This window comes from Triturus cristatus, chromosome 11, assembly GCF_964204655.1.
Source record: "Triturus cristatus chromosome 11, aTriCri1.1, whole genome shotgun sequence".
NCBI classification, from domain to species: Eukaryota; Metazoa; Chordata; class Amphibia; order Caudata; family Salamandridae; genus Triturus; species Triturus cristatus.
The window spans coordinates 294,368,297-294,393,102 of NC_140594.1; the positions used below are offsets into that span (position 1 = coordinate 294,368,297).

General features: G+C 46.1%; 1 protein-coding gene across 2 annotated transcripts in view; it reads right to left on the bottom strand.

Moving 5' to 3' along the window:
• EWSR1 (EWS RNA binding protein 1) overlaps nt 1–24,806 on the bottom strand; it is a 510,501-nt gene that overhangs the window by 141,272 nt on the left and 344,423 nt on the right. For both annotated transcript variants that reach the window (XM_085634473.1, XM_085634474.1), the window contains exon 12: nt 11,677–11,806. In XM_085634473.1, the coding sequence (XP_085490599.1) occupies nt 11,677–11,806 (130 nt within the window). The remainder of the gene's footprint in view (nt 1–11,676; nt 11,807–24,806) is intronic.

A 24,806-nucleotide genomic window follows, 5' to 3' on the forward strand; every position in this document is an offset into this window, starting at 1 on the left:
GCCCGGGAGGTGCTCTGCCATGAGGAACATGTTCCTCTGAATGGCCCATTTCCACATGCTCTGAGCCAGATGAGACAACTGTGGAGAGTGTGTTCCTCCCTGCTTCTGTATGTAGTACATGGCAGTCATGTTGTCCGTCCGGATCAACACGACTTTGTTGCATAGATGTACTTTGAATGCCTTCATGGCCAGGAAGATTGCAATCAGTTCCAGAAGGTTGATGTGCATCATCTTCTGTTGTGTCGTCCATAGTCCCTGCACTGTGTAGTGGAGTACATGAGCTCCCCATCCTTGGAGAGACGCGTCCGCTGTCAGTACTATTTGTGGAACAGGCTCTTGGAACGGTCGGCCCTTGCAAAGGTTTTGAGGATTCCACCAATGCAGAGAGTTGTATGCCCGACCGCTCACCAACACTAGGTCTTTCAACTGTCCTTGAGCCTGATTCCACTGACGTGCTAAGCACTCCTGAAGCGGGCGCATATGTAATCTCGCGTGTGGGACTATGAAAATGCAGGAGGCCATCATGCCTATCAACTGCATGAACACTCGTGCTGGAAGTGAGTGTTGGGGTTTGAACTTGGAAATCAGCATTTGCATGCTGTTGATCCTCACTAAATTTGGCTGAGCTGTGGCCGCCAGAGTGTCTATAGTCGCACCTAGGTACTGTTGTACGTGTGCGGGCTGGAGATGGGATTTTGGGTAATTTAGTGAGAACCCCAGACTGTGAAGGAGGTGAATGGTGCGGGACATGTGGCTGGCACATTGCTGGGCTGACTTCGCTTGAACGAGCCAGTCGTCCAGGTAAGGGTAGACGTGTATGTGCCGCCACAGTAGCTAGGCACTTTGTAAACACCCTTGGTGCCGTTGTCACGCCGAAGGGAAGGACTCTGAATTGGTAGTGCTGTCCTTGAACAGTGAACCGGAGGTATTTTTTGTGTGATGGGTGAATGGGTATGTGGAAATACGCATCCTTGAGGTCCAGTGTGGCTATAAAGTCTCCCTGCTTGAGCAGCGGGAGGACTTGCTGGAGAGTGAGCATGTGAAAATGCTCGGAAAGAATGTATCTGTTTAGGGGTCTCTGGTCTAATATAGGTCTGAGTGACCCGTCCTTCGGTATTAAAAAGTACAGGGAGTACACCCCCGTACCTTGCTCGTGGACGGGTACGACCTCTATTGCGCCTTTTAGAAGCATGCTTTGCACCTCCTGCTGTAAGAGCGTTAAGTGCTCTGAGGACATAGGACGGTTTCTTGGAGGAATTGTGGGTGGAGTGGAGGTTAGCTCTAGACAGTAACCGTATTTGACAATATCTTTGACCCACCTGTCCGTGGTGATGGAGTTCCACGTGGACAGGAACCTTTGTAGCCTTCCCCCGACAGGTGTTATGTGGTCGGGAGGAAGGGAGAGGGCGTCACTGCTTGTTCTTGGGGGAGGACCTGGTGTTGCCGTAGCCGCGTCCTCTTCCCTTTGTACTGGAGCCACGATATCCACCCCGGGTGTTTTTATCGTAGGTGGTTTGTGTATTGCCCTTGTTGTATGTCTGCTGTGACCCCTGTCCTCTACCTGCTCCTCTATTTCCGGGGCGACGAAAGGAGCTGCTCCGAAAGGACTGAGTCTGGAGAGCCCCCATGGACTTTGCGGTGTCCGTGTCCTTTTTTATATTCAAGGGTGGTGTCAACCTCCGGTCCGAATAAATAGTCTGGGTTGACAGGCTGGTTGAGTATATTATTTTGCACCTCAGGTTTGAATCCGGAGATTCGCAACCAGGCATGTCGTCGCAGCATGACGCTTGTGTTAATGGCCCTGGCAGCCGTGTCTGCGGCATCTAGTGCACACTTGATGGAAGCATTTGTGAGTAGCTGTCCCTCTCTGATAAGAATTTCTGCGCCTTCTTTGTACTGGTCAGGGAGATGTTGGAGTAGTTGCTCCAATGTGTCATAGTGCGCTCTATCGTAGCGAGCGAGGAGCGCTTGTGTGTTGCTTATGCACCATATGTTGGCAGCTAGGGCGGCAACTCGCTTGCCGGAGGTCTCTAACACCTTGGACTCTTTGTCCGGGGGAGGAGCGTCACCTGTCGTCTGCGAGTGTGCCCTCTTGCGAGCATTCGCTACGACAATGGAGTCTAGTGGTAATTGGCCTCTGATGTAAGTAGGGTCCCCAGGCGCCGATCTGTATTTCTTATCGATCCTGGGGTTTATCACTCGTGCCCTGGTGGGTTCTTTGAAGATGTCCTTGGCTGGTTTGAGGACCCCTTTCAACATGGGCAGAGTTTTTACATGTCTTTCTGAGGATGCGAAGGTGTCCATAAGTAAGTCGTCCTCGATGGTGTCAGAGTGAAGCTGCACTCCATGATTATTTGCGGCACGTTCGATAAGAGCGTTGAACGCTGCAGTGTCCTCTGTGGGAGATGTTTTCGCCCCATAGAGTTGTGGGTCCTGTGCATCTAGAGGTGCACCTGGATCTACACGGTCGCCCCAAGTTTGATCAGGGTCCTGTTGGTAATCAGGGTCTATGTCTCCGTGGTAGGGGACTTGGTCACCCATGTAGTCCTCCAACACGTCCGTGTCGGAGTGTGTGGGAGAGAATGATTGTGGATCCTGGTAGGGCGAGTGGTAAGATTCGCTTAGGAGAGGTTCTGAGTCCACAGGCAGCTTCCTTTTTAGTGGGATCCGGAAAGGGTCCAAAGGTGGCTCCGAAGTTATCCTCCGTTCGTGGATAACCATCCTGCCGGTGTTGGCGTCGATGACATGTGACGGAGGCGCCTCAGCAGGTGTAGTTGTGGTGTGGGTGGCCCGTGTCCTGAGTTGGAATATTTTTGGGATCGTGGACGGAGGCAGGCCAAAAGTAATGTTGGCTGGCGCCGAAGAGGCTGCTGGAGCTTTTATTGGGCCGGAGCCCGACATGTCCTGGAGGGCCGTTTTGGTTTTGCTGCTTTGTGCTGCAACAGGTCGCACTTGGAGCGCCTTTGAGGCTTTCGCGCCGACCGGGTCTGTAGAGGCGGTCGTCGACTTTTTCGGTGCCGGCGGGTCATCGAGTCGAGGGGCGGGAATGGCCGTCGACGTCTTCGATGCATGAGGCTTTGGTGTTGCCGTGGAAGCGATGTGAGACGCAGCCGGCTGTGTGACCTTTGGTGTCGGAGTCGATGGCGTCGACGTCGGGAGCCGATCAGGTTTGTTGGCACCGAAGGCCTTTTTCCGTATGCCGACTCCGATGTCGGCCGCTTCAAGTTCGGCACCGAAGTCTGGCTTGGTTCGCTGGGTGCCGACGCGCTTCACTGGCGTCTAAGGTGTGGAAGGCCTCGATCCGACCAGCGCCACTTTTGGTTTCGGTTTCGATTGAACCAGTGCAGCTTTCGGTTTGGAAGAAGGGAAACCAGCCGGTTTAGGTAATAATGGCTGCCGCTGAACGTCTGAGGCCGGGCCTGAGGGCGGGGCCGAAGAACTGCGGGATAGGTCTCGGGTAAGGCCCAAAGGCGATCCCTCGACCGGAGCCATAGACTGTGGCACTGGGCTCTCTTCAGTCTGAACAGGTAGGCCTTGCTCGTCATTGGAGCTACTCTCTTCGGCCCCTAAGGCCTCATCGTAGTCTCCTACCTAGGTGTCGTCTTCATCTCTGCGAAAGAGTGATTCGTCGACGTCGTTCGATCCGGAGTCATGTTCGGAAACGGGACTGGAGGGTAGGATCTCCAATTCTTCGACATCTTCGGTCTCGGCGTTGAAGATGTCTGCCGGTGCCGCGTGCTGCGCTTAGAGTCTTGCCGCTCGTCGATTCCGTAGAGTCTTCTTGGAATGGAACCGGGCACAGGCCATGCATGTCGATTCGTCGTGATCCGGCGAAAGGCATTTGTTGCACACCGGATGGACGTCGATGTGGGGATATTTCGCATTGCATACCGGACATCTCTTGAACGGTGTCCTCGATTCCATCGTCGATGTCGTCGATGGGCAGGTAAGAAGTGAAAAGTCGGTGCTGAAAGTTGTTAAACAAAGGAGTATCGAAACCGATCGAGAAAACAGTACCGACGCGAACTAAAGGCCTTTTGGCCTCGATAAAGTTTTTCCTAACTTGAGTTAAGATAGCACATCCGAACCCAATGGAGGAAAAAAACAATCTGAGGATGGAGAGGATGCCCATGCGCACTGTAGTCCAGGGGAGGAGTCACCTATCCCAGGATACCTCGAAGACTCTTCCAGGACAACAACGTGCAAACATCCGGACCCAACACTAGGCGGCGATCTATGCACAGATATGAATTCAGCAGCCCACATGCCTCGAACTCTAGTATTTAGGGGCCCCCTGAACCTTCCTTCCGCAGATTCCAGATAGAAACCTACAAGAAGAAAAAAGACCTGCCCTGCAGCTGCTAAAAAGAGGAAGACACCAACTGCTTTGGCCCCAGACCTACCGGCCGGTCGACCCTCGAACCTGCTCCTGCTCCAGCGCGGCATCTCTTGTGGCCAGCAACCTCAAAAACCCCGGAGGACCTGGCTACCTTTGAACTCTGATTCCCTGGGACTCCCATGAGTAGAGGCTCTACTCAAGAAACCTACTTTTAACCCCTGGCAGCAGCCCGGGACCGCGGACCCAACACACTCTGCACCAGCCAAGCCTGGCCAGTGCCGGAGTGGACAAAGACCCTGAGGACGACCCCACGGCGACTGTGACCTAGAGTACGGCACCCAAGGACCCCCCTCGACATCCCGGAAGAAGCCTGCAGCCTCAGAACAGAGTGCCACCCCAACCGCGATCAACAAGAGGGTAAGATTCCCGACGTCAAAAGGCACCCCTGCACCCGGCGCCCTGCGGCCCCCTGTGCCCAATCCCGGGGTACCCACCTAACCTACAACTACCCAACTTACCTCTCGAAGTGGTGGTGGCATCTGAAGCATCCTCGTCCCCGAGCTTGCAGCCTTTTTCCAAACCGGAACATTCCCATTGATTTCCATTGAGCGCCAGACGGCTCAAAAGCACCCTGCACCCAGCCGCCCGAGTGGCCCTGGCAGTGCACTCTCTACACTAACTTACTTCCCCACTTGCCCCGAGTAAGTGACCAGGAGCCCAGCTCCCACAACCGCGTGGCTTGCCCGACAGCAGCCACCAACCAAGGCCCCGCTATCCCTCATAGGATAACATTGGGCCTAACTCTCTCTGCACCCGGCCGTCCTGAAACCGCTGAGGGTGAACCAACTGTACCTACCTGACACTGGGGGACCCCTGAGTCTATGCCCGGAATTTCAACTCTGCCAGTTGAGTACTTACCCTTAAAACCGCTAACTTCATTTTCCTCATAGGGTAACATTGACTGGCTTTTTCTTCAAAAATCTTCTAAGTGTGAACTTTTCAAAACTGCAAAAATTCACCAAAAATCAGCCAAGTGACAAAAACGAATTTACTCACCTGCTCCTAGGTGAGCTCCCAGTGCTGGATCTTGGTGCCCAGCCCCGACTCTGAAAAGTGAAAAGAAACTCATTTTTCTCCCATAGGAAACCATTGTCTGCTTTTCTGTGAAATTTCTTCTAAGTGTCTACTTTTGCAAATTTGAAATATTCTTTTAAAATCGTACCATTTCTGCAAACGAAATTACTTACCTGTTTTTGATAAGGACCCCAGTCCTGGGTCTAGGTGCCCAGTCCTGGATTACTAAAGTAACGATAAAGTACTCTATCTGCAATTTGGATTTCTTGCCATAGAGATCCATTGAATGTTTTCTTTGAAATATTTTCTAAGTGCTAACTTTTGAAATAGCTAAATATTATTTAAAAATCACTACAGTTATTAAGTCGACTTTCATCACTTGATTCTGAATACTGACCCAGAGCTGGATCTAGGAGCCAGACCTGGAATTCCAAAAGTAATCTGAAAAGTAATTTATTACAAATAACCTGAATGTACCATTGAGCTCAATGCATTGTGATGTTTAGGAAATAGGATTGTTTATTGCAACCAACTGTGACTGTTTACACAAATTTATTGCTTAAGACAAAAGTATTTATATTCAACCTCTCATTCTGAGAAAGTATATTTTTATCCCCTTTGTGGTTCTAAAAATAAAAAAGCATATATTTTATATATATAAATCATTGGCCTAGAGTTCAGTTATTGAGTGTGTGAGACCATTTGCTGACTGAGTGTGTACAATAAATGCTTTACACTGTCCTCTGGTACTGCCTTACTGCTCGACCAAGCTACCACTTTTGAGAGTAAGGTCATACCTAACTTTGACCTCTATCAGCCTCTGGGGGACTGGGGACTCTGTACACCCTGTACCTATTAGGGAACAGTATATACAGAGCCACTTTTTCACAATGGGGTTGCCTTTATGTGGTGGAGAGAAGGAAACAAACAATTGTTTAGTCTTCCTGAAAGGTTGCGTTCTTTGTATGTAGTACAGCAAAGCCCTCTTAACATCAAGTGTGTGTAAAGCCCTTTCTGCAACAGATTGAGGTTGCGAGAAGAAGACAAGTAATTCCACCGATTGATTGAGATGGAAGGGGGAAATGACCTTGGGCAGAAACTTCGGATTTGTACGAAGTATGACATTGCTGTGATGTATTTGTAGGAAGGGTTCCTGTATAGTGAACGCTTGTATTTCACCAACCCTTCTAAGGGAAGGGATAGCTACGAGAAAAGCTGTTTTCCAGGTGAGAAACTGTAGCTCACATTTATGCATTGGTTCGAAGGGCGGACCCATTAGCCGTGTAAGAACTACATTTAGATTCCATACAGGGGAAGGTGGTGCCCTGGGAGGAATTACTCGTTTAAGGCCTTCCATAAAGGCTTTAATAGCAGGCACTCTAAAAAGTGATAAATGCTGTCTGTTTTGTAGATAAGCAGCGTTCGCTGCTAGGTGTAGGCGTATGGATGAATATGCCAGGTTACACCTGTGAAGATGGAGCAGATTTCATATGATGTGCTGTATGGATGCATCTAAAGGGTTGATTGTATTGTTACGGCAGTAAATTACAAATCTTTTCCACTTTGCGGCATAGCATGCTCTAGTGGTAGGACGTCTGGCTTCCATGATGATGTTCATGCAATCAGGGGGAAGGTTAAGGTATCCAAATTCTAAGATTTCAGGAGCCAGATCGCAAGGTTGAGCTGAGCTGGGTACGGGTGCCTGATTTCTCCATGGTTCTGGGTTAGGAGGCATGGGGACAGGTGCAGTTTTTGATGTGGTACCACTGATAGTTGTAATAGTGTGGTGTACCACGGCTGCCTGGCCCATGTCGGAGCTACTAGAATGAGTGTGAGGGAGTGCTGTTGTAGCTTCCTTACCACTAATGAAATTAGTGGGAGAGGTGGAAAGGCGTATGGAAATCTGCCTGACCAGTTCATCCATATCGCATTGCCCTTGGACAATGGGTGTGGGTATCTGGTGGCGGAGCTTGGGCATTTTTTGTTTTCGTGGGTGGCGAAGAGGTCTATCTGAGGATGCCCCCACTGTTGGAAGAATGGGTGAAGAACTTGTGGATGCAGTTCCCATTCGTGTAGTTGTTGTGTTTGTCTGCTGAGCAGATCTGCCATGGTGTTTTGTACGCCTGGAACGTGCTGTGCCAGGAGAAAGATGTTTTGGGGAATTGCATATCTCCATATGCTTTGGGCTAAGCGGGAGAGCTGGGGAGAGTGTGTCCCCCCCTGTTTTTGGATATAATACATTGCAGTCATGTTGTCTGTGCGAATGAGGACTGCTTTGCCCGAAATCTGTTTTTGGAAAGATTTTAGGGCTAGAAAGATCGCCAAGAGCTCCAGATGGTTGATGTGGAGCGATTTTTGCTGTGGCGTCCATAGACCTTGCATTGTGAGGTGTAGGAGGTGCGCTCCCCAGCCGGAGAGCGATGCGTCCGCTGTTAGAATCACCTGAGGAACCGGGTCCAGGAACGGCCGCCCTGTGGAAAGGTTTGTGGTGTTCCACCACTGCAGAGAGTGATGGGTGCGGCCGTCCACCAACACCAGATCCGTTAGCTGACCCTGGGCCTGGTTCCACTGTCGTGCTAGGCACTCTTGAAGTGGACGCATGTGGAGTCTTGCATGGGGCACTATGAAAATGCAAGACGCCATCATTCCTACGAGCTTCATAAACACTCTTGCTGGAAGAGAGTGTTGAGGAAGGAATGTTTTGCGCAAGGCTTGTATGCTTGCGATCCTGGCTGAGTTTGGATAGGCAATACCTTTGGAGGTGTCTATAGTGGCCCCGAGATATTGCTTTGTGTGAGATGGTACAAGGTGGGACTTTTGGTAGTTCACCGTGAAGCCTAGCTGGTGGAGCAGTTGAATGGTGCTGTAGGTATGTTGCACACATTGGTTGTAGGACGCGGCTTTTATGAGCCAGTCGTCTAAGTAAGGGAAGACGTGAATATGTTGACGTCTGAGGTGTGCTGCTACTACCGCTAGGCATTTGGTAAACACCCGTGGTGCGGTGGTGACCCCGAAGGGGAGAACTGTGAACTGGTAATGTTGACCGTCCACCACAAACCTGAGGTACTTCCTGTGAGAAGGGTGTATTGGAATGTGAAAGTATGCGTCTTTCAGATCCAAGGTAGTGAGAAAGTCTCCCTGACAGAGGAGCGGGAGGACTTGTTGTAGGGTGACCATGTGGAAATGGTCTGAATGTATGTACGCATTTAGAGGCCGGAGGTCCAGAATGGGTCTCAGGGTCCCGTCTTTCTTTGGTATAAGGAAATATAGAGAGTAGACCCCTAGATTTCATTGGTTGACGGGGACCTGCTCTATAGCGTGTTTTTGGAGGAGGGAGAGCACCTCCTGTTTGAGCAGTGTGGAATGTTCTTGAGACATTGGACGGTGTCGTGGTGGGATATTGGGTGGGGTAGATGTTAGCTCGAGACAGTACCCTGACCGAATAATTTGGTTCACCCATTTGTCCGATGTTATGGATTCCCATGCGTGGATAAATTGTTGTAGTCTGCCCCCGACCGGAGTGGGATGGTCTGGGGGGAGGGAAGGGAAGTCATTGTGCGGGCGGGGTTGCGGAACGGGTGGTGTTAGTTTTGCCCCTGCCCTTATTGTTGTTGCCTCTGTAACCACCCCTTTGGTTGCCCTTTGAAAAGGTATTTTGAGGAGGGGACTTGTAGGAGGTAGAGGCGCTATCGGTGGAGAAGCCTCTGTCTGTGCTACGAAAGGATGAGCTTCGAAAGGAACGTTTAGGGGCCTGTGTTTGGAGTGCCCCCATAGACTTTGCTGTGTCTGTGTCCTTTTTCATCTTTTCCAACGCTTCGTCCACCTTTGGCCCAAAGAGAGTTTGTTGGTCAAAAGGGTGATTTAGTATGGATGCCTGGACTTCAGGCTTGAACCCGGAGATCCTGAGCCAGGCATGACGACGAAGCAGGACACTGGTATTTATGGCTCTAGAAGCAGTGTCGGCTGCATCGAGGGCACACTTAATGGAGGTGTTTGTAATTAGTTTACCCTCCTGTATCAGGTCATGAGCCTTGCGCTTGTGTTTTTCGGGGAGGTGCTGCATAAGAGCCTCAAGTTTGTCGTAGTGTGCTCTGTCATAGCGCGCAAGTAGTGCTTGTGTATTTGCAATGCGCCACATGTTTGCAGCTTGGGAGGCGGTGCGTTTGCCAGACGCGTCTAAAAGTTTCGATTCCTTGTCTGGCGGTGGGGCTTCTCCTGAGGACTGGGAGTTAGCCCGCTTTCTAGCTGTGGAGACCACTAGGGAATCTAAGGGAGCAGGGCCCTTAATGTATGCAGGGTCTGTGGGTGCCGCCTTGTACTTTTTTTCTATTCTAGGGTTCAGTACCCTGGCCCTGACAGGGTCTCTGAACACCTCTGCAGCATGCTTGGTGACACCTTTAAGCATGGGCAAGATAGACGTGGATTTGTCCTGAATGTCAAATGTGTCCAGTAGGAAGTCGTCTTCCACTGGTTCGCTGTGCATGTCCACCCCATGGTAGTGTGCTGCTCTCTGCACTAAGTGATGAAACCCTAAGGAGTCCTCTGGAGGAGACGGCCTGGATGGGTAGAGGTCGTCCTGAGGCATATCAGGTATGTCAGGGTTGTGGTAGTCTTCCCATGGGTCTGGGGTCCCCGGTGGAGTGGGGTCCATTGGGGCGTCCGCCGGGTCATAATCCGGATCCCCGTCATCCGGATCTGGGGACGGGGTCGGGGAGTGAGGAGGTAAAGGTGGCGGAGACCTGGGAGGGGGAGGAGGTGGAAGAGGCAGAGGAGGAGGTAGTGGGGAGGGCACTCTGAGGGGAGAAGTAGCAGAGTCCTTCCGTTTGGGTGGTGGAGGAGGAGCCGGAGTGTCAAGGCGTCTTTTCTTGATAATTAAAGTGAATAGCCCAGTCTTTGGACCTTTAGATAGAGTCTTTTGCAAAGGGTCTGGTGTAAACAGAGCCAGTGGCGCCGAATCGTCCGCTGGCGCCGATGGTTTCGGAGCCGAGGGCTTCGATGGTTTCTGTGCGCCCTGCTTTTTTGGAGCCTCCGGTTTTTTCGGCGTCGAAGGAGTTTTCGGTGCCGGAGCGTCGGTGCCGACAGATGTGTTTGTGTTTGGTCGGCACCGAGAGTCCAGGCTTCGGCACCGGTGGCTTCGGAGTCTAGCTGGGTATCACTTTCTTCGGTGCCGGATGGTGTTTTTCGGCACCAGGTGTGATGTCCACCACGTCGGAGTCGTCGACCTCGGAAGCGCTGACCTGCTGGGTGTGTAGTTGCCCCGAAGCTTCAGCGTCGTCTCCGAAGATGTCCGGTGGAGCCGCGGTCGATGAGTGCGCCATGGTGCGTCGAGCTCTTCGATCCCGGATGGTCTTTTTAGATCAAAAAGACTTGCAGGCGGGGCAGTCTCTAGCCTCGTGTTCTGGAGAGAGGCAAAGGTTACACACCTGATGGAGGTCGGTGTGGGGAAATTTAGACCCACATTTTGGGCACTTTTTGAACGGAGTCCTTTCCATCGGCCGGGACCGGAGTCGAGGAGGGCCCGAAGGCCGGTGCCGATGTACGGGATGGAGAAAAGTGCCGCTTCGAGAGATGAAGATTGGATGAAGAAACTCGAAGAAACGAGGATTTTCCGTCGAGGCTGGAACCGTAGAAGTTCGAAGCCGGAGCACGAAGTATCACATCCGAGCCCGATGGCGGAAAAAAACAATCTGAGGATGGAGCCGAAGCCCATGCGCAGTACGGACCGAAGGAGGAGTCACCGAACTCGTGACTTCCAAAGACTGTCCAAAGAACAAAAACAAACTGCAAACATCCAGGCCCAACACCAGATGGCGATCTATGCTAAGTGTACAATCTGCAGGTCATATGCCTCGAACAATAAATTTCGATGAATGTTGGTGTAGGTTAAAAGGTCAGGTAACAGTTGCGCTGTTGAGCTAAATCTTAATAACCATGTCGATTAATGACTTCCCTCCTCCCACCTGTGCTGCTGCCAGAGAAAGAAACACCATAAATTATCTAGTTGTTAAAGACACTTTTTCAGCCTTACAAGGTCCTGTGTGCACCCCTGAAAATTCAAGCCTAGCCAGTTGGATACAAAAAGAAAATGATCCCAGCTGCGGGGATAGGCAAACACTTTTGTGGAAGCACACAACTTCTGTCAAATCAAAACAAGCACTCCTGGCACCCAACACGAGGGTGGAGCCACATAGTGATAGTAACAATTATCTGGGGACATCTGCACTTTCAAGCAGGACGGACCATAAAATGGGTATAACACTCACCATCATACCACTCAACAGCAGCCTTTGCAGTGGTCGAATCTTCAAATGAAATAGTAGCATCTCCCTTAGGTTTGCCGCTCTCTTTGTCCATAAATATGTTCACCATGGGCAGGCTGGTCCTCTTGTTTATCTGCCCAAAAAGATAGCATTAGGAGCCTGATTCATTCATACATTTTGCGTTAGTCCAAGAGAAAACTGCACATAGCTATAGATTTTACTGTAACTAGTTAGCTTTTGATTACACATTCATTTTTCTTATTCATTTTGAATCCTGCAAGATCAAAAGCGTTCATAAGTTAATTCAAATTTGCATTTTAAAATAGGGAGCTGGCTTCCTAGCAAAGTATTCCTTGACTACATATAAAAGGGGTCTAGTTTTACATCAGGTTTTAATTACAAAAAGTTCCTTACTGTTTGTTTTCTAGGATTTCAAGATTGCAGGTGCAATTTGAATTTTCCCATGTCAGTTTAGTAATCCTTGGTAAAAACATTTAAATGAAATTTTTAAACATAACCTTGGAATATGGCTATTTCTACATTCACTTTAAATCCTCACACTCTTGATACTCCGGAAAATGATCCAAACAGGTCAGACTGAGCCTATACTATTCAGCACCTCAAAAGAGAAGACAAGAAACACCTATAGCAGTGCTTCCCGAACTTGTTAGATCCGTGACAATTTATTCTCATAACGACAAACTTTCGTGACTTACCTAGCTTTATTGAACATGAGGCGGGCAATTTTTTAATGTAACTAAAGCATTGTGTGGTAGCACACTCATTTACAGACGGCACATTTTCCATTGAAAATGGACTATAAATGTGCACATGGATATAGTTTACTGTTGAAACTATTGCACACAAATGACTGTGTGGAAATCTGGTTTCAGTGAATATTTCTCATTTGTGCAACACCAACTTAAGTGTTGTTATCCTATTAAAATATTTGTTTCCATCACACTTCAGAATTTCAACTAAAAGCGTGCTTCAGTTTTGCTTTCCTACCTGCTAAACCTGTCCAGTTCATTTACATTTTGGTATGTTGCAAAAGGATGTTACTTACCCAGTAAGCATCTGTTGCTGGCATGTATAGCTGCAGATTCACATGCTTTGCATACTCCTGCCATCTAGTGTTGGGTCTGGATGTTTGCAAGTTGTTTTTCTTCGAAGAAGTCTTTCTAGTCATGAGATAAGGGGACTCCTCTTTTCAGTGATAGTGCGCATGGGCATCGACTCCATTGATACTCCATTCTCACCCTATTGTGAGAAAACTATGTAAGTGAGTAGTAAAGAGATGTACATGCATAGATAATGGAAATGAGAACTGCAACAACTACAAGTGTCGGGGGAGGTCGCATGTTAATCTACAGCTATACATGCCAAGAACAGACGCTTACTGGGTTAAGTAATCTGTTTGAAGCATGTATGCTGTAGATGCACATACTTTGCATAGAATATATAGCGGTATTCTCCCAAAGCGGTGGCTAACCAGTAGATGTCACAGTTGTCTGAAAAAGTGTATTTAGTGCCGCTTGCCCTACATTGGCTTGTTGGCGTGCGTATACATCCACACAATAGTGTTTGGTAAATGTGTGGTGTAGACCATGTTGCTGCCTTACAGATAAAAGCTATAGGAATGTTAGCTAAAAAAAACCACAGAGGCCCCCCATTTTGAGAGAGGAATGCGCTCTGGACGCATAAAGTTTTTAGCTTTTGCATAGCAAGTTTGAATGCATTTAACAATCCATCTTGAAATGCCAGATTTAGAGATAGGATTGCCCTTGTGAGGTGGTGCAAATGCAAAATACAGTTACTTTGTTTTACCAAAATCTTTTGTCTTTGATATAATACAATAACGCTTTTCTGACCTTAACCTCTTGCGTGCCCCGCCCTGTGCCGGGCTTTCTATTAGCGGGCGGGGTTCATGACGAGATGGTCTCGTCATGGGCACAGCGCAACCGCGGCCCATGACGAGACCATCTCGTCATGGGCACTGAAGGGGTTAAGTGTATGAAGCGCTCGTTCGGCTACTGAATCAGGTTGAGGAAAGAACACCAGTAACTCAACTGATTGGTTAAGATGGAAAGCAGAAACTACTATGGGAGGATTCTGTTATTGGTGCGAAGAACTACCCTATCTGTATGGAGTTGAAAGAAGGGTTTGTCTAAGGTTAATGCCTGTAGCTCAATAACTCACCTTAATGAAATGATTGCAATGAGGAAGGCAACCTTCCATAAAAGAAACTGTAAAGGAAAATTGTGTAATGGCTCAAAGGGTGGACCCATAAGTCTTGTAAGTACAACGTTAAGATTCCACACTGGTGCCAGAGGGAGACTTGGTGGTATTACTCTTTAAGCACTCAATAAATGCTTTAATGTCAGGAACGTTTAACAGATAAATGCCGTCTCCTCTGCAAATAGGCAGATACTTCTGCAAGGTGCAATTGAATAGATGTGAAAGCTAGTCCAGATTGCTGTAGGTGCAAAAGGTAACAATGTTTTGAGCAGAAGCATCTAGAGAAATACATTTGTTGTTACAATAGACAACAAATAGTTTCCACTTTGCGGCATAACAATCTCTAGTAGTAGGCTTTCTTGCTTCTTTCAGAATAGTCATACAGTCTGGTGGCAAATTTAAATATCCAAACACTAGGACTTCAGGAGCCAAATCGCGAAGTTGAGCTCTTTGAGATTCAATGCTTGATTTCTCCATGGTTCTAAGTGAGAAGACTGGAGGCGAGATGCAGCTTCTGATGTGGAACTACTGACAATTCTAACAGAGTGGTGTAGTACCATGGTTGCCGGGCCCATGTGGGAGATACCATGACAGTGTATTTGCCAGAGTTTCCAAACCAGAAATAGGAGTGGGGAGGTGGAAAAAGCTTAGGAAAATATCCCTCACCAATTTACAGGGCATAGCCTTTGGAGAGATGGTGTGGGAACCTGGAGGCGAAGTTTGGGCATTGCGAGTTGCCTACTATGGCAAACTCATCTATTTGCGGATATCCCCATTGTTTAAAGCATAGAAGGAGAACTTGGGGATGTATATATGAAAATGTTCTGACTGTATGTTCTGGTTTAACACAGATCCAGAATAGGTCTTTAGGAACCATCCTTTTTGGGAATTAGGAATTCGAGAATAAACACCTGAACCTGGTTCGTGTAATGGAACTTGTTCTAGGTCTCCTTTCTGTAAGAGGGATTGCACCTCTTGAATGAGAAACTGTTAAGAGGTCTGACGACAGTTTGTAAGTGCGAGGTGGAATGTTTGGAGGATTGGTGGTAAGCCCCAAGGAAATAACCTTGACTGAGAATGTCGATCACCCATTTGCTGGTTGTAATGTAATGCCAAATGGGGAGAAACTGTTTAAGCCTTCCCCCTTCAGGTGTTAAGTGATCGGGGGAAGTGTGGGTAAGTCACCGTTTGTTCGGCGCAGGGGTGATGCGCCTCTCTCTACCCCCTACCTTTGGAATTATTTCCTCTACCCTTCTCTATAAAAAAAACATCTAGGGGGAGAAGATTGGGTATTGCTCTTGTAAGTGGAAGCATTTGGGTCTGATGAAGTGGTTTTGGACCCTCTATAAATAGAACGAAGAAAAGAGCCTCCATTTGATGGGACTGGAGCGCTCCAATAGCCTTTGCCACTTCAGTTTTTTTTTTTCTTTTAGGAACTGGTCGACTACAGGATCAAACGGGTGTTTTGTCAAAAGGGGCGTTTAAAATACATTGTTGTACCTACGGTTTAAAGCGGTGTCAACAGCATCTAGGGCACATCTAATAAAAGTTAGAAACAAGTTTGCCCTCTTGAACTAACTATTGCCTTGTTTTTGTGTCCTTCTGGGAGCTATTGGAGCAGTTGCTCCATCTCATTCCAGTCTGCTCTGTCGTACCTAGCTAGCAGGCCTTGTGTATTTGCGATGTGCCAGTGATTAGCAGCTTGAGCGGCTACACATTTGCCTGAACCTAGAATCTTTATCTGGGGGAGGGGCATCACCAGAAGTCTTAATTAGCTCTTTTGCGAGCGTTGGATACTACAAGGAGGTGTCAAGAGAAAGGGGACCTTTAATAAAGGTAGGACCAGATGGCGAAGGTTTGTATTGGACTCTAGGAGTAAAAATGCATGCTCGCACTGGGTCTTAGAAAATGTCATTTGCATGCCTCATCATACCCTTCAGCACAGGGAGTGTTTGACTTGACCTGTGTGTGGCCCAAAGTATCTCAAATAAAAAGTCCTCTTCGAACGACTATATGCAACTCCAATCCATAGTACTCTGCTGCTCTAGCAATGAGATCCTGATAAGCCACATCATCATCAGGTGAGGAAGACCTAGCAGGGTAAAGGTCTGGGTCATTGTCTAATGGAGGGTCAATGGTTTAATCCTTCTATGGATATACAGGCAAATGAATATCTTCCTCATCAATATCTCCCTCTTCAGGCTGTGAAATTGGAGGCCCTGGAGGTGAAATGTGTAAAGAATCTAAATATAGAGAAGAGGGTGGAAATGGAGGTGATGGTGGAGCAGGGTAAACAGGGCCGGTAGCCACATATTTCTTCTATAAAGGAATCTTATAGTGAGTCCTCAGAAGGAAACTTGCTTTTAACTGGAGCTTTAGGATTGATATGTCCTGTATCAGGATAGATATAGATCGGTATCTATATCATCTTTTGTTTGGTATCCAGTTTGGGATGAACAATGTCCAAATTAGAGGCAAAAGTGTCAAAACTGCCGTCTACGCCGGGATGGACTTGCTTTTAGGAGTGAAATATTTCGGCTCTGAAACATGCTTTCCTTTCGGCATGGAGGATTTCGGCCCGAGCCAAATTTGGGATCCGAATTGGAAGGTCTCGGATCTGAAGATGATTATGGTCTACTCAGCCCTGAGCAGACAGGCTTGATGAAATGTATCAGTGCCGAGCCGGAAGGCGGGGCGTCTGAAACATCAACTCAGTGCCAACCTTGGCCAAAAGTATTCATTGACCGAAGCAATACACGGAGTAGAAAACGTGTATGAAAGAATGTCGAGGGTAGAGTGGATAGCACACCGAGGGGAACCCAAAGAACGGTTTTGAACCAGAGAGCAGCAATACACGTCCCTACCAGATTACCTGGGGGGGGGGGGGGATCTAACATTGGTCAATGCCCATGCGCACCAACATGCCTCGAACGGATGTTACTTACCCAGTAAGTGTCTGTTCTTTGCATGTAGAGCTGTAGATTCACATGCGCCCACCCGCCTCCTGTAGTTGTTGCAGTTTCTCAGTTTACATATACGCATGACCATTCCAATTCTACGCTTACTAACTCCATTCTCACCCTGTGCGGGAAAACAATTTAACAATGTAGTCGATGCCCATACACACTATCACCGAAAGGAGGAGTCACCGTACCTCGTGACTGGAAAGACTTCGAAGAAAAACAACATGCAAACATCCGGACCCAACACTAGATGGCAGGAGTATGTAAAGCATGTGTATCTACAGCACACATGCCTCGAACATTCCTTTCTATGATAGCTGACATGGTAGAATGTAGCAGATAAGAATTTCCAAACTGGTTAAAGAAAACTCAGCAGAGTTCAGGGAGACTCATTTTTCATGATATGCAGTAGAACATTTAAGGGACTCAGCCTCTGTAGGGAGTGTTCAATATGGTGCAGTCACCTGACTGGCTACAGTGTGGATCTTTTTAAATGATATGGATAAGTAACTTAAAGAGAAGCACGTATCTTTTCTAGCAAGTGAAGCTCCTACCAAGAACCTTAGAATCAAAACAGCAGTGCCAAACCCGCAAAACAGTATGGAGTGATTTGATCAAGCAAAAAGCTTACAAAGAGAGACACCAGACATAACTAGGAATCTGCTTTACCTTCAGTACACAAAAAGTGCTCATAGAAGCCAATCATGCACCTTTGAAAGCATCCAATTTGCAAATTTTTAAAGTCTAGACATAAAAAAAACAGACTGTCATGAGCAAAGGATTCCAATGCCCTCGAAGTGCCATCATTTCCTTTTAAGTAGCACTGCTATATAAACAATGTAGGAATAAAAGGAAAATAATAAGGATCTTGTACAAGAGAAGGAAAAAAAGGGCCTACACATGGCGTAACTGATGTGCACAATGTCAGGCTTGAATCCACTTTATTTATATTAATTGTTATTGCTTTTAACATTTTAAACCTGCAGACAGCATTAATATGCAGCACTCTATTTAGCCTCAATTCCATAGTTAAATTTTTAATGCCTTTTACCCGCAAAGCCTTCACAATCCCCCCTTTGGAATCCTTCCACCACATACCCTTATATATTTTTTTTACATTTCTGGGGACAACTTCACAATTTATATAGATACCATTCAGTTTTGGGACACCATTTCATGCAAGAGTACGTTTTTGTAGAGTAGGACCTTTTTTTCAGATTCCCATGAAGTGCAATGTTTAATTTCGCCATCATTAGCCCCACTGCCACCAAAGTTCTCGTAGATGACCGACCACCCCCTATCTCCCCCCAAACTAAGACACTAGAGGTCTAATTCCTTTTGTTTAGTCTAGTTGAGCTGTAACAAAGATGGTGGTGGCATTTCAGTTGAATTCGCCTCAGCTGCATGGACAAAGCCAGAACTCAAGGTCCCGTTGTCGCCTCAACCCAGTCTACATCAACCAAAGAGCCTACATCTGGTGCCCATTTATTTCAGTGCTTTCATGAGGACTGGTATTTTACTTTCTAGAGGACGCTATATTTGAGATGCCTTTCTCCTCCAGGCCAACATTGTAATCTGTACCTCGACTGGGTTATATTCCAGTTAGGCTCTTCCAGTGTGCTTCAAAAGCGTGACAATTGTACATAGCGATATAACTAGGAGTGTGCTACAAGTTTCTACTAGGTGTGCAAATGGGGAAGTCTGGACATGTGACCACATTAGACCAAGTTTGGTATACCTGTAAGATCCCAGGGACAAAAGCCCCCAAGTCCTGTAGTATCTTTAAGCCGGTTTTGATGCCAGTTTCTGAAGTCAGTAGATTATCCCATTTAATCAATTTAAGCACTCTATGCAGACAACAATGTTGCAGAGGTGGAGGGTGGCAGATCTACCCTTCTGAGCAGATCATAAAGTGAAATAGAGACTATATTGCTACACACAATAAATTCATTGGTAATACTTGGGAACCCATGGTCAGAAAATATCCAATCACTGCTAGGAATATTTTGACTCGCCCCAGTAGTACAATTTAATTTCTGTCAGCCCCAGACCACCAACAGCCAGTGCATAGGAATCTCGCTAAGGGAGGGGAAAACAGTAACTTGAGGGAAATTCTGGAACATACAGACGTGGGAGGATAATCATTTTAAATAATGTCACTCTACCTGCCACGTTTAGAGGCAGAGAGCTCCATGTCATGTTTAGCAGGAGAGAGCGGAGGCATTCAATTCCTGTGCCTGCTGTCCCTTGCTTATGATCTGCATGCCCACATATCGGAAGTGCCCTTTGCCCACTCTAAACTAATTTGTGCTTTGATATTTGGATCACGATATCCAGGAGACCAGGCATGTCGATTTGGTCCAATAATTGCTTCAATCCACTTTTAGTAAGTTTGTAAATCATCCATGTTATCAAAGGCCTCACCTGTGGCATTTGCAGACAGCATTTACAATTTGTGTTTTGCACATTTTTCCTGTATAGAGTAAGGAAAACAAAGTTTACCTGTCTCTAGTTTTGCAGCTTGAAGAATTTTCTGGCTTCACTATGCTGTGCATTATTCTGTCATCTAGTGGTTGGGTCCCGAATTGTTGTATTTCTTCTCTTTTTTTTTTGCTGTTGGTGGGCATCGACGACATAGTACCATTTGGTGTTCTTCTGTAACATCCACGGCCTTCCTCCGGAAGCTCCCACCTTTGGTAGCCTTCTTCGGATTTTTTTTCTTCTCCTTATTGTTCTCTTCCTTGGCAGGGGATGGTGGGTTTGCTAGTAAATCCAGAAAATTCTTCAAGCTGCAAAGCTACACAGACAGGTAAACTATTCGTTTGGCACATGAATCTTTTCTGGATTCACTACGCTGTGCATAGACTTTGTAGCGGTTTTCTAGTCTTGTGGGGGCTGGGTGGAAGATGACTTTGGTTTGTAAATAGATGCTGTAAGACCTTTTGTCCTACTTGTGCTGCTTTGTTCATTTGAATGTCCCTACAGTCGTTTGTGTACTGAAGACAATGTGGCCGCCATGCAAATGTCTTGGATTGGAGTGTTAGCACGAAATGCAATAGTTACTAATTTTTTCCTTGTTGAATGCACCCATGGCGCTCCTTGTTAAGTTTGTCCTGCTGGTTTGTGTGTACGCAAATGTCCCCGACCAGTCTATTCACAGCGCATTCCCTAGGGATTGGTTGCAAGGTCGCCTGGATACGAAGTTTTGGCATTTTGCATGGTGGGGTGTTGCATATAGGTCTATTTGTGGTGTTCCACACTTTTTGAAAAATCTTTGCACATCTTTTTGATTCCGTTCCCGCTCATGGGACGATTATATTTGTCTGCTCAGTCTGTCTGCTTCTAGATTGTCCTTCCCTGGTAGGTGTATTGCTAAAATGTCTATTTGTTTTGGAATTGCCCATCTCCAAATCTGTTGAGTGCTACAGACGGAGTCCCTCCTTGTTTGTTTATGTAAAACACAGTTTTGGTGTGGTCTGTTTGTTTCAACACCCTTTTCCCGTACAGCTCTTTCTGAAGGGCTTTTAAGACTAACACAGTTTAGTTCCAAGCTATTGATGTTTCACCGCATCCTGTGGTGCCCACAATCTCCTTACTTTGAGACTGTCCATGTGTGCTCCCCATCCTACTAGGGATGCATCCATTGTTATGGTCACTGTTGGGAGTTGGAGGTGCGAAAGTCTCCCCTGAGCTAGGTTAGTTTTGTTCCACCATGCAATCTCCTGATGAACTCTGACAACCACAAGATCCTCCCAACTCCCTGTAGCTGGTGACCATTGTGCTTGGACTAAATTAATGCAGGAGGCCATCATTCCTAGTAATTTCCCCCACTATCAGATGATGCCCCTTCTGGTATAGATGAATCTCCTACAATAGCGCTGATCTCTTCTCGCTGGGGAATGCTTTCCCCAACAGTGGTTATTTCTGCGCCCAAGAACACCTTCTGGCGTTCCGCTTCTATTGATTATTTTTCCCCATGTATGGAGAAACCCAGTTGAACTAGTGTCTATCACTAGTTGTATATGCCGAATGCATAGCTTGTATGAGTTTGCTCTTACTAACCAGTCATCTAGGTAGGGGTAAACATGAATTCCTTGCCTTCTGAGGTGTGCTGCTACTGCTGCCAGGCACTTTGTGAACACCCTTGATGCTAAATTTAGACCGAAAGCAAGTACTTTGAACTGGCAGTGTTTGTTCATGACAAATCTAAACATAGATTTGTGTTTTCTGTTTATTGTGATGTGTAAATATGCATCCTTTAAGTCTATTGTTACCATGTAATCTTCCCTTTGCAACTGGGGTAACGTCTCGTGTAGTCATTTTGAGTCTTTGCGTTTAAAACTTGTTTAGAAACCTTAGGTCTAATATTGGCCGTAATGTTCCGTCCTCCTTTCGAATTAGGAAGCATGTTGAATATACTCCGTTCTTTTCTTTGTGCGGTACCTGTTCTATTGCCCGTTTTCCCAGAAGTTCCTGCACTTCCGAGTAGGTGAGAATTCTTCTTTTGAATGTGTCCTTTGCTTTGGCCTCCTGTGTGGAGGTTGTTTTGTCAACTCTATACAGTAACGAAAATATTACTTACCTGTAAGAATAGTTTTGCAGCCTAGACTCTTCTAGATTCACAAACTGTGCATATTCCTCAATCTAGTGGTTGGAGTCGGAAAGTGCTTTGTATTTTTTATTTTTTTTGCTTTGGGAGGTTGTGAAACCCGATCCCTCTGGTGAGCCTACAACCCCCATCGCGTGTGTGCAGGGTCACAGATTATTTTTTCCCCTTCTGGATTGCGTTTTTGTCTGCTTGTTTAATTAGTATAATATTGATTGGGCTGAGAGTGCAGGGACACTTGTTGATTTCCAAAAAGGTGACTTATTTACATATACTATATAGATACGGATATGTACATACCCAGCTATACATGTATACATACATATACATGATATAATCGGAGATATGCAGCCCAGTTGCTGCGTCCCCCCCCCCATATATTACGTCTAATACTGAAAAGGAGATGGATAGCGTTAGCCATTTGTTACCCCTTGGAAGTACTTATGTACTATGCTTATGTAGGGGCTATGTTTTGAGTTCTCCCTTTTACTTTATTTATTTTCTTTTTCCCCCTTCACCGGGGAGGAGGGAGGGTCGTATGTGAATCTAGAAGAGTCTAGGCTGCAAGACTATTCTTACAGTTAAGTAATATTTTCGTTTTGCAGCATAGACGTCTTCTAGATTCACAAACTGTGCATCGATAGCGTAGCGGTATTTTGTAATTGTGGAGGAGGGATTGAAGTGTAGTTAATCCCCCTAGGATAATAATAAAATAAAACACACAAATGGTTAAGAGTACCATTTGTTGTTTTGGGAGAGAACATGAGTTATGTTGTGTGTACCTAGTAGGTACCCATATGGCTTTCCTTTGAGGAAAGTACCCATATATGTACTCCCTTGCGTATAAATCTGTATTGGTTTCATATATGTTAGATGTGACCCATTGGATGTTTTATATAAATAGTTAAATTTTATAGGCCTATTCATCCTTGTGTAGGCTAACACCCGATTTGCTTGTTTTATTCTGCGAGTGCTATTTTTAATATGGTCTTTACCAACCACTAGCTCGTTTGTATGTTTATTTATGCTTGATGCAGCGGGCCGGTTTTTAATGCCTTATGTGGATATGGCTTAAGGGTTCTTTGGGGTGCCTGGCTCCTTTACGAGAGTACGTATTCTTGGTTTAATGCTCGCTTTGGTAGCAACAGACAACTGTAGGGTATGCGGTTGCCCTGTTGAAATTTGTTATTATCCTTCCAAACATGGGCGTTATTACATGTTTATGCGTCCTGTAGGTCCTTAGGAGACAATGGAGGGTAGAGGAAAGAAAGGCCTTATCCTATTATATGCCTTGTGTGTTTTTTTTTCTTCCTTAAGGTCCTGTTGACTTTTTTGGGGCACTTGGTTTGTACCTCTAAACGTACCTCAAGCTATACCAGCTATATATCTAATATATATATTTTGATGTAGAAGCCCACGTGTGTGCGTATCCTCTCCTTATGAAGAATACTCCACCTATGTGGTATTTCCCAAATGCTGACCTGTACAGGCAAGATGTTGTCATGGACGAGGTTTGGCCCCGCTTTCAATGAAGGTTACGGCTTTAAGTGTATTGTGCACAGTGGGCCTTTTAGCTAACTACTTGCAAATGGTCTCATTTTTTATTAGGCTAATGCTTGCTGTTATTGGTACTGAGCTCCCTTGTGATTACGCACAAGGGAGAGATATAATAACATTTGAGTGTGCAGACATTGTGTAGTTCTCATCATTTAGTCAGGAAGCCTGAAATACTGCGCACTGTTTTGTGTTCATTTTGCCTTTATGGATGTTAATGGTAGTTGTAACGGAAACACAACCTGGTAAGGTGTGTGTTGTGTTTGCCTTTATACAACATAATGAGTAAGAGGCCCTATCCGGTGGGCCTGATGTGAGGTATGTGTTGTTACATTATCCCCGTTAATCTGCTTTGCTATATGGTAGGCATATGCAATGTTTGAGGTATTGATGTGTTTGTCTTTTGTGTTCCTGTGTGTAGGTGCAGCATGTGGTGGTAGGGTGTTCACACCCCACTGTATTTGGCGAATTTTATGGTCGCAATCAACTGCTGTTGGCCGGCCATATGGATACCTTTGGAAGTCTCTGAACTCCATCGAAGAGCCCCTGGCTCCCTTACGGTGTTCAGAAAGGCCGCAGTGAACCTCAGTTGCCAGCTTTCTGTGATTGGAATTAGTGGTGTGAAGATCAGTCTCCGTGGTAGGGGAGGAGTTCCACCTTTTGGGGTCGCTGTGAGAAAGTGTCTCTGTATATACTGTTCCCTAATAGGTACAGGGTGTACAGAGTCCCCAGTCCCCCAGAGGCTGATAGAGGTCAAAGTTAGGTATGACCTTACTCTCAAAAGTGGTAGCTTGGTCGAGCAGTAAGGCAGTACCTGAGGACAGTGTAAAGCATTTATTGTACACACTCAGTCAGCAAATGGTCTCACACACTCAATAACTGAACTCTAGGCCAATGATTTATATATATAAAATATATGCTTGTTTTATTTTTAGAACCACAAAGGGGATAAAAATATACTTTCTCAGAATGAGAGGTTGCATATAAATACTTTGTCTTAAGCAATGAATTTTTGTAAACAGTCACAGTTGGTTGCAATAAACAATCCTATTTCCTAAACATAACAATGCATTGAGCTCAATGGTACATTCAGGTTATTTGTAATAAATTACTTTTCAGATTACTTTTGGAATTCCAGGTCTGGCTCCTAGAACCAGCCTGGGGTCAGTATTCAGAATCAAGTGATGAAAGTCGATTTAGTAACTGTAATGATTTTTAAATAATATTTAGCTATTTCAAAAGTTAGCACTTAGAAAATATTTCAAAGAAAACATTCAATGGATCTCTATGGCAAGAAATTCACATTGCAGGTAGAGTACTTTCTCGTTACTTTAGTAATCCAGGACTGGGTGCCTAGACCCAGGACTGGGGTCCTTATCAAAAACAGGTAAGTCATTTCGTTTGCAGAGATGGTACGATTTTAAAAGAATATTTCAAATTTGCAAAAATAGACACTTAGAAGAAATTTCACAGAAAAGCAGACAATGGTTTCCTATGGGAGAAAAATGAGTTAGAGGTAAGTATAGTTGTGAGTACTTTTCAGGGTCAGGGCTGGGCACCAAGATCCAGCACTGGGAGCTCACCCAGGAACAGGTGAGTAAATTCGTTTTTGTCACTTGGCTGATTTTTGGTGAATTTTTACAGTTTTGAAAAGTTCACACTTAGAAGATTTTTGAAGAAAAAGCCAGTCAATGTTACCCTATGAGGAAAATGAAGTTAGCGGTTTAAGGGTAAGTACTCGACTGGCAGAGTTGAAATTCCGGGCATAGACT